The 10,192-nt window shown below is 51.1% G+C and overlaps 3 protein-coding genes across 3 annotated transcripts; all 3 read right to left on the minus strand.

Moving 5' to 3' along the window:
• Nucleotides 1-3,936: 3,936 nt before the first annotated feature.
• On the minus strand, nt 3,937-4,773 carry N656DRAFT_753491 (uncharacterized protein; the record flags this gene model as incomplete). Its single annotated transcript, XM_064813063.1, has 2 exons — nt 4,369-4,773; nt 3,937-4,271 (listed from the first exon to the last, which is right to left on the minus strand). Exons 1-2 carry the CDS (start codon nt 4,562-4,564, stop codon nt 3,937-3,939), a joined length of 531 nt encoding a protein of 176 aa, XP_064670095.1. The 5' UTR covers nt 4,565-4,773.
• Nucleotides 4,774-5,507: 734 nt separating this feature from the next.
• N656DRAFT_805938 (uncharacterized protein) lies at nt 5,508-6,057 on the minus strand (the record flags this gene model as incomplete). Its single annotated transcript, XM_064818338.1, has 2 exons — nt 5,748-6,057; nt 5,508-5,656 (listed from the first exon to the last, which is right to left on the minus strand). The coding sequence occupies exons 1-2, from the start codon at nt 5,968-5,970 to the stop codon at nt 5,508-5,510; spliced, it is 372 nt and encodes a 123-aa protein (XP_064670096.1). The 5' UTR covers nt 5,971-6,057.
• A 1,469-nt stretch (nt 6,058-7,526) lies between these two features.
• N656DRAFT_709871 (uncharacterized protein) lies at nt 7,527-8,843 on the minus strand (the record flags this gene model as incomplete). Its single annotated transcript, XM_064811625.1, has 2 exons — nt 7,527-7,929; nt 8,008-8,843. 2 exons carry the CDS (start codon nt 8,841-8,843, stop codon nt 7,527-7,529), a joined length of 1,239 nt encoding a protein of 412 aa, XP_064670097.1.
• Between the last annotated feature and the right edge of the window lie 1,349 nt (nt 8,844-10,192).

Raw genomic sequence — 10,192 nt, forward strand, 5'->3', positions numbered from 1 at the left:
GCATCTGACCACTCAGAAAACGGCGTTGGGGCTCGTTAAAGGCAAGCTCGATTTGCGCCCGGCTTGGCGGGAATTTCGCCGCTGTGCCGCCGGTCTGGGTGCCTTCCCCATGGGGCCAATGCAGAAAACACCGCCAATAACGCCGAGAACCCCTGGCTACTAACCCCATATTAAGTTCGTCTCCGCGGTCTGGAGCAGTGTCAAACCAACAGAATGGTCGCACATGCCACTCGCAGCTTCCCGCGGCCGGCTAGGTGGTCATGCAGACCTACGAAGTGGAGAGCATAGGTCGACAAAACATCATAAAAATTGGCCGAGTCGGCGAAATGGTGCGTCTTTGGGCTGCCATCCCGATTCCGGCTTCTATTCGCTGACGGTCCGTTCTTTTCGCCCGCAGGAGGATGGCAGACGACAAACCGGCACACGAATAGGAACGGGAAGCGAGCTTGTCGATGTTTGGTGCTCGTACAGCCTGAGTTATGCTAGGATTTTCAGTGCGAATAGGTAGGTGTATGTACGGATACAGTACTGTACGAAGGTAGTATTGTATTTTGTCGTAGAGTACATACATTAAGGCACAGATGCAGTTGCCAAACTGAAGTGTTCCTGCAATTGTCAAAGAAGCTTGTGCTGACGTTCGCTGTATCCAATCCTATGTGAACTTTACTGTGATACTACCGATAGTCTTCTCCACCTACACTATCCGTAGTGTATCCCCTCCATGTCCTGATCTTTGGATGATTCTGCTGAAAGCTTGGCTTTTCGAAGGCTGTTCGTTTTTCTAGCGTAATGCACGACACACTTTGCAAAGCCTTCACTGCAAGGATTCGCGGCACCCGACCCAGCGCCTCCATGGGCGCCACCATTTGGCCATCTACCACTGGCATGACCCTATTCCTTCTAGAACCGCCGTCCGATCAGTTCTGGCGCTTTTTTGTTCGCCAGAGGGCCAGCAGTTAAGGCCGCCGGCCGCCGGCTGCATCTCTTTCATTTTCACAAGCTCGATGGAGGTACTGTATGTACAGTACGATAGCAATCTTTGCCAGGCGTATAGATACGCACAAGGTCTCGCCTGCTCTAATATCGGGCCTTTTTGGCGACCTACTGAGTTTTTTCTCCGCTAAGTTGGGGTCCCCGTAAAGTAAAATCCCCCCAGCGTGGAGAGTTGGCTACCCCGCTTTTCCCCCGCTTTTCCCCCTTACCCTAGCGCCGACTGCTTTCTCTTCTTTTGTTTGGTACTTTGGTTCTCTTCTTCAAATGACATATGTGGCGGTTAGGCATCGGCAGCAAATCCTTCTGAGACCAAGATATCCCGCCATAGTGGGATTTTTGGGCTTGTCTTTTGTTCGAGTGGACATCGCCGTTCCCCAACGTTCACTTCTTCTCTCCACGTCTCTATTATTGGCCTCCAACCATCCATCCCTGTTTTCAAGTAGCGCACCTACGGATACACTAGGGCGAATACTCCACCCAAGTACTCAAGTTCTGTAGCCCCTTAATTCTCTTCGGGAAACGCGATGACTGTCAGTCATTTGCTACTACGCGCGTCTTATCAATCTACTCGGGCGCGCTGGAAGCCCGGAACGGGGCAATTCAACATCAAAATTGCCTCTGTCTCTTGTTAGCCCGGGAGCCCGGGTTAGCCAACAGAGGTCGTGAAAGCCGGTTGCGGCTAAGCCAGCCGAGCCAGCGTCGCAAACCAATCATCCAACAACGGCGCCATGCTCCACCCCCGGCCGCGTGACGAATGTACATCGGCCCGAAGCCTTCTAGCGGGGTTGTGGCAGGAGAGCCTTGAATTCTTTGGCCTAACCACGCGGGTGCCCGGCCTGCCGAGGCAAGCCAGCCTGGGGCAGTGTAGCCTATCCTCACTAAACAAAGCCCCAAACTCACGTGTTGTCAAACCCTTTGTTCCACCTGATCGGGCCGGGGATTTTAGTGTCTTTAAGATCTGATCCATAGATGTCACTAGATGTTACTGGAATCTCCAGTCTCTCACAGTGACGCAATTGGAAAGGAAGTTTGGTTCTCTCCCATAAACTAACTTATTTCAGCAGCCATTCTCAACTTCGGAACTGAGAGAAGCTGGCACCAGGTAAGATGTTTGTATTTGTGTGGTTGAAGGGTGCCCGACCACAATAGGTATGTACAGGAATCGATACAGTGGCTCCTGCCTACATTCACTCTAACAGGACTTCACCATCTCATAGTTATGGACTAGTTCAGACTCTACACAAGTCTAATATAAGGCATTTATGTATACAATACATACATCTGGAGTGTATACTTCACTAAGCTGTTGCGAGTCGGTCACTCTGAAGGCTGTCGCAGTCTGACCGTCATCTCTCCCGTCACATGCACCGTCACTTTGAAGGTCCCGTTGCAGAATAACGGTATGTACATACTTCGTACTGTAGGTACAGTACCTTTGGTAGCACAATGCTCAATAAATGTCAGGTAAAGCACCCTTTTCAGGGGTGTTTCCGATCCTCACCGCACGCCACATTGCCGCATACCCCTTGTTCAGTAGTGTAAAGTTAACGTTGGACTGTGGTTCTGCGCTGACCGTTGACAAGATCAACACCTACGGATTATTCCAGGTGCGATCTGCGGATCTGGTAATCTTGCGGGCTGCCAAGAAGCCAAGAAAGCGCTGCTGCCGTTGGTGGCTGCATTGCATGTCTCAGCCAAAAGCTGACCGTAACCGCCCATTATTACACTAACAATTTATGTGGTACCCGGATGCATTGTGACACTGTCCAGGAGGTTACCACTCAGCCACGTTTATCAATGATGGCAGGTGAAGGACCGGGAAGAAGAGGTGCAAGCCAAATGAATGATACCGGTATAGAGTATTACCTAAATTCTGGGTTGTTCCGTCCAGCCTCTGGATAGACCTTGCCCGAGATACAGTTTAGATCGTGCTAACACCTACGGAAGAGAGTCCCGAAGCAACACCACATACCAGCTCCTTTCCCCCCAAATGGCTCACGTTTAATGAGCGCAAGAGAGAAAATCCAGCGCCTATAAACACCACGCTTTCCACCTCTCACCGTCCCCTCATCCTTCCTACCATCGCCTTGGAAACTAACACGCCACAGCGAAGCGAGCACAGCTCCATGCCCCCACTCGACCACTTCTACAGCACTACCCTGTAATACTTATGACCGCATCATCTCGCGTTGCGGACAAAATATCAAGCTGCCCGTGAACACTGTGTCGTGGTTATGCTACTCCGATGTGGCCGGCTTGTGGGTCGCCCGTTCCGTGCCAAGCCGGACTCGGGGATCGTGCGTGGGGCCGGGTTTGCCGGTCCTCGTAAATGGGGACGCGAGTGGAATAAAAGTGATCTCATATTTTGGGACAAATTTTGCCCGCCGACTTACGTCTGATGCCTTCCTTGAATATACCATTGAGGAACGGCAGCGTTTGGATGACGGGAGGCTGAGACATAATCAACCCCGCCATGCCGTGGGCTGGAACATGTCAACCTGATGCGTGCAGTCTTGAGGCAGCTTGAGCGATGCGAGAGGGCCAGCTGTAATCTATTGTATTCCTAATTTCAACATCCCAGCAGAGTTTGGCAATCTCTTACTCACCATTGACATAGGAAATGATGATGAGATTTTAGGGTCATCCCGCGCCCCGACATTTATCTACATGATGTAATCACATGTATCAATAACCACATGCAGGCTTCAAGACTGTTCACAACTCATGTTGAGCACTTGTAGTACATAAGTAGCAATCAGACTGAATCTCAAATTTGAAATTAAAAAAATTCTCCTGAGTTATCACATAGAACGATGGATCCACACGGGAACTCGAGAAAGTCCACCCGCATCTTACAGAGTACATCTCAACAACCCCCGGCCTGATTTAACACTCTTACAGTCCCCTAATCCCATTTCCGGAAAACTATCGTTAAGCCCCTATCTACACAACCGTCAGTCCATGTAACCGACGCTGCCGCCATACCATAGCTGAGCCAAACGCAACTGGGAGCAAGAAAACACAGTCTGAACTCACCTGCCAAACGTCCAAGGCAACGCCAGCGTCGTTCGGGCCACCCGTTGCGTAGGCAACCGCGCTGTTCAGCCACGCATATTGGGAACTCGCAGTCTCAAAAAGGATGTGCACGTGGGGCGCGTGGCCTTTCTCAAAGACGAGGACCGTAGCGTTGTCGTCGGTGTGCAGAGTGTAAAGTGCGTCCGGGCTGAAGACGCCCTGCCGGTCTGTGAGTCCCCAATCGAGGCCCGTCAGAACCTTTCCTGCAAGTTCTTACAGTTAGGTCGCTCGAGCTGTCATGATGGGCTGAAACTTGAAGGAGAACTGGATAGAGTTTGTGACAAGCGTGTTAGTACGTACCGCTAAGCTTTGGGCCAGAAAAAGATCCCCCTGAGATCGGCAAGAGATCTCGAGTCCCGTAAGGTACAGCGCCGATGCTGACTGGCGGTGCGAATGTGAGGTTGACGCTGTATAAAAATGTCAATTGGGGCGGTGTCGGGACAGCGGCAACCAAGGTTGCTGTGAGAGGAAAGAGCGAGAAAGGAAGTGCCAGCATGGTGAGGGTCAATATGGTTGAAGACGGAAAAGGGTAGGTGTCGAGAGCTGCCGTGAATCAGCTACTGGATATCTCTTGGACGAGGAGGGTCTGCTTGTTTCTTGGGAAGAGATGAGGTATACAATCTGCTAGAAAAAAAGAAGATGGACCTCAAGTAGAAGCTGGGACGGCTAATGTCAATAGACAATAGGGGCTAAAATGGATCCAGCTGCCGTCAGCTTCTAGGCCATCCCCCTCATTTGTTGGCGAGAAGCCGTCACGGTTCTAGATTGGCCGGTTGAACCTTAGATTCAACGCGGCTCAAGCTTACCACGGTCCGGGAGTGCCGCTAATATACCTTAGCGACCTCCTCCGTCCATATCCCTTGTCATACCTCAACCAGGTCCGAGCCCCTGGTGTGCTGTGAGAGCAACACTGTCGTCCCTCTTGATTTTACCATTCTGTTGATATTCCGACCATGAAGGCAACCCTAGGAACCATCCGTGATTCATTGTGCTCCCTGTCAAATCTACAATTCTGTAAGGGGACGGGATTGAAAGGAACTTGCACAACACGGTTCCTAGAAACCGAACCCGCTCTTATCGCGGTCATTTCAGAGAAGCCTACATGTAGAACAAGTCACAGAAGAATGATGTGGAATGAGAACGCATCGCATTGACGTGACTCCTTAATGCTTAAGCCTTCGCCATCAGGCAGGCAACCCTTTCCCCCTTATCTCTACCCCTCCCCTGAAATCTCCCGAAAGCTTTGCAAGACCAAAAGTGATGAAGACCGATGCTCCCCCGTAAGCGCCTGGCAGCGTTTCCGTAATGTTATCCTCCAGAAAAAAGAAGCTTCCCGCCGGCTGACCAGGCCAGACCGCCGGCCATCATCTAGATCCATTCCCAACTTCCATGCACCACGCCCACCTCCAGGCCAGCAAACACCTGGAAGGCCGAGGGGCTCAGATCATATCATGCTCGCCGCAAGCTTCGCAGCGGTCAACGACGGTGAAGTCGACTTGCTTTCCTCCGTACCAAGCACGCAAGCGGCGACCGCAGAGCGCATTGTTGTTCGGATTGCCGTTGGGGGTATTCGGGTCGAAGATGATGTCTGTATGTAGGAAAAGTTCGATCATGTTAATACTATGTCATGTTCTCGGCACATCAGGTCCATAGGACGGTAATGAGAGGGAGAAACGTACGGCTGAGCGCGACAATCCAGTCAGCGCCCGAGTGATACTGGCCACAGGCACCCAGGCCAGGAGCGTAGTGAGTGAATCTGCCACTGTAGCCGGCGGCGGCTTTGACGTCGGGTGTCTCGAGGGTGGTGGAGTTCACCTCCTTAGTATCCGGCATGGTTCCGATTGGGGAAGCTTTAGCAGTGGCCATGATGGGCAGCGCAACGGAGATGATGTTGGCGAGCATCTTGAGTGAGTGAGTTGTTTTGTTGATGGTATTGGAATCAGGACTTTGAGGTGGTGAATGCTGAGGAGGCACTGTGATACTTTCCAGGGGTGAGCGGTGCAGACTCGGAAACCAGAACGGTGAGGTGGCTGGCGAGCACCTGGAATATATACTCTGGATGTGTGAGGCCGCATCACCATTCAACCCAATCTGCCGCCCTGATAGTTCCTTGAAACTGCGTGATGAGGCCGGGTGACTGAGTAGCGATACCAGCGGGTCACATTGCCCCATGCCAAACAATGATAGCCATAGTAAGCTCCCATATTGAAGCCTCGGATGAAAGACGTAGAGCAGAAGCACACGAAGTTACCTAGGTACCGTAAAGCACCATCGTTTCGTTGACGGCAGCTCAGACGAAACGGAACCTGATAAGATATTTCAACTAGCAGAGATACTCCAACTGCTTGCATTTGAGAAGAGACAAAGAGAAAGATAAAGCTAGGTCACGGTACCTACCTATCCTACTGGAAAGACGAAGTAAGGTATCTTAGATAGGGGCTGACCTGAGCTTCGCTCTGAACTCGAGATTTGTGCCTGACGGCCCCGAGAATAAGGTAGTTGCGATAGTTCGACTTACACACAGTTACTGTCCCAAGCTCTCACAGACTCATGGATATCTCGCTCATCCCTTTTATCCGAGCACAACAAAACCTCAGCTACGTGTGACCTGCAGGCCTTACTTACCTACCTTGGGTATCTTAGCATTACGAGTCATGTGGTCCACTCTAACTGTGCCTGACATCTTCCGTTTGCTCCTGGCAACTTCACGGTTCTGAATTTCCTGAAGACCAAACTGCGCCGGGTTTCTCTTTGTTGTCCTTCTCTACAGCAAGCTGTTTACTTAGTATTAAGTTGTGTGCCTGATTCATGCAATAACTTATCCTGAGCAGGATGGTAATTGGCTCCTCGCACTCGTCCACTTGCTTCTAGCGTCTAGCCGACTCCTTTGACATTATATTGACCTATACTATCTCGCAAGCGAGGAATGACATGGTTCCTACCCTAATTGTGAGGTTCCTATGACATTTCTTGTGATCTCATTCAGGCTAGGAAGCTGTATTCACCGCGTTGGTTCCATGCCCACTTCCTCGGGCTCGGAACCGGGAACTTCAGTAGGATTTTGATGATTCCCAGTTGGCTCAGAACCGGGGACTTCGGGAGGGCTTTGCAGGTTCAACGCTGGCTGACCGTTCTGAGTAACTTGAATTGCCCCTGATTGAAACTGGCCTCCTGTTTCGCTGGGCGTGACCTGCTTACTTGAAAGGATAATTGAAGACTGCCTCCACGGAAAATGCCTCCAACGACGCAACGCAACCATAACTAATACAAGAATCAGGACACCCAAGATTGTGCCAATTGCGATGAAACCCGGGTGGACACTTGGACCGCCTGCCGTACATATGTCGGGAGAAACGGGATTCGGTGTGGTAGCTTCAGGGGCGGAGGGCGCTAAGTAAAACTTCGCTGGCTCTGAGTCGTAATCTACAAAGAGGTAGACCTATGGCACCCATTCAATGTCAGCAAGATAAGGTCACATGTGCACCATTAGCCACTAATAGTACCTGCGAGAGAAAGGCTTTTCCCAAAACGGGAGCATCTCCAGGTGCCTCTTCGCGAAACACTTGAAGTTCGTTATACTCTGGATGGAGTACCAGACTTCCATTCTCGTCGAGACCTCTTAGCGGTCTCAGCAGTTCGTAGAAAGGGATATCCACGGTCAACTTGTCCTCGAGTGTCAGTCGCATCGTTCCTTCAAAGGAGCCCGCACTCGCAGGATAGACCAGTCCCGGCTCAAGATTGAGCAGATTGTCTTTGTAGACGCTAGGATCCACAGCGTCACCGCCATAACCAGTAACTGCTTTGAAGAATTCTTCAACGTCGTTGACCATGTTCTCCGGCATGCGAAACAAGTTATCGTATCTGAGAACCATGCCTGGCGGTAAGCAAGTTTATTATGTCTACTGGGGTGACACCAGGGGTTCCGGGGGGGGAACTTACGGCTCGATACAAAACTTCATACCACCTGCCCTTTCGATAATCGCGCTGCTCATGTATGTTGTCCGGTTACCCCCTTGTCTGTCGGCTGATCTCGCGTTTAGCGACATCTCCGAGACGGTTACCTGAAGCGGGCAATTCCTATCGTTCATGGCGTCGGGATTCGAGACGGTGAACTCCGAGAAGCCACTGCTTGCAACGCTCGCAACGTCATATCCTCCCAAGACCAAGCTGCCGCTTCTGGGGTGAAGAACACTTTGGGATCCGACATTAAGCCCCCAGGACCGCCTGCCGATTAAGCCGAGGCTCTTCAAAGTCTCCAACAGCACAGCGCCAGAAGCAAGGCCCAAGTGTGAAGTCGTAGACTGTTGGCCCCGCGTAATCAGTCCCACGGTCATCGTAACCGACTGACCGAGCCACCTCAGCGTGGCCTGCGCCGCGGACTCGATCGAATTGCCCAGTTTTGTCCACCCCGGATTGTTTGGATCCAGGCCGTCGACTGAGACAACGGACAGCAGATTAGGGGGAACGGACCCTCCCCTTCTGGAACGACATTGCCTGAGCGTCATGGGCACCCCCTGGACGTCAAGCTGGTCGGGACCGCATATGTCATCGGTTGTAAGAAAGGTGTGGTTGACGACTGTCGATGGGCTGAGGCAGAGATCACCGTGATCCTCCACGCCTAGCCGGATACCCCAGGAGTGGATATCATTAACTTCGTCCGCGGCTATAATCGTGCAGTTTCCTAAGGCCCAGACAATGATTGGCGACGGGCATGGTGACTGGGAAGCCCAGGTCAGGGGAAAACAAAAGAGAAGTTGAAGGGATGCTAGATTCATTATTGATCTTGCAAACGTTCTGAATGGAATTAGAGATGTGCCTGGACTGCTCAAACTCTTGTTTGTTAATAGACCCAGGTGAGACGGGCCCTCAGAATTTGATGGAGGAGTCTGTCTGCCGGATGGGATAAGTTGCTGTTGGGCAATGATGAAAATCGGCCGACCCAAAGCAGTTCGAGTTAAATTCCCCAGGTACCTAAGTTACCTATATACATGTCTAATTGTGGCCTCCAAGTCCCGAGTCTACCTAATTATAACAATTTCAAAACCCCAGCAGGTATCCGTCGCCCGTGGCGTAACTGGCGTTTATCCCTCTCCAGCCACGGCCATCACAAGATCCCTTGCCAAGCATATAAGCACGCCCCGGTGGTAACCCCAGCCCTAACGCCTTGCTGCAAACATGCAGTATTCTCGCCTCACTCACCTCCCGATATCGATCATGGCTTAATCAAAGTAAAAACGCCATTGGCTAGATGTTCAGCGCCAACAAATGCGGTTCGAGAGTATCCGCCCGATACTTAAACAAAGACAAGAAACTGTGCCCAAGTACCTAAGCCTCCTAAGGTAGGTAGTAGTCAGGCAGAGTCTTAACACAGTTGTTACAAATCTGTGGCATTCTAAGCAGCGTGTATCTGAAGACTGACTCGTGCACCTATATATCGAGTTTCTTCACACAACCTGTCAGTCTGAGTCAAGGTGAGTCCGTAAGGTAACTTAGGTGTAACGATCCGTATGGAATAATGCTTACCATTTTAGACACCAGCGAGAATTCCAGAATACATGAACAAGTTGGCATACAGCCGCAGAGGGAAGTGGCTGGACCACGCGGCAAGGGAGCACCTTAAGGTTGCCCAGGTCCTAACGCCATGGCTTACAAACAGCTGAACTTGCAAAGTGTGCAACGATGATTGGCCCAAGGTTCAGTTTGACCAGCATAAGGAGGGTAGCCGCAGTTTGTCACACCACGATCAGTGACAATCTGTTACCTAAAGGACACCAACTGGACAAGACTGGCAGCCTCGAAGCTCCCAGCCTGAAGGTGAGTACTTACTTAGGTGTACCAAGACAAGAACTGAGCCGCCCGAGACGACAAAAAAAGAAAATTACAAGGCTGTAAGACTCGGATGACTACCATTTCCTGCTACTATTTAGCTACTACGTACAAACAGATGTGAGGAAGCACACCTTAAGCTCTCAGCCTTCGTTGCCCCCAAAATGGCCCTTCAGAACGTTTAACTGCAGAGTGGCTTGAATAAACACCCGGTTACTGTGATTAGCTCAACACCTGTAAAATGGCTGTAGAACACGGACCACCCTTAACAGCAAATTAGCGAACTGGCGCAAATACC

Source organism: Canariomyces notabilis, assembly GCF_033297395.1.
Source record: "Canariomyces notabilis strain CBS 508.74 unplaced genomic scaffold N656scaffold_11, whole genome shotgun sequence".
Lineage (NCBI taxonomy): Eukaryota > Fungi > Ascomycota > Sordariomycetes > Sordariales > Chaetomiaceae > Canariomyces > Canariomyces notabilis.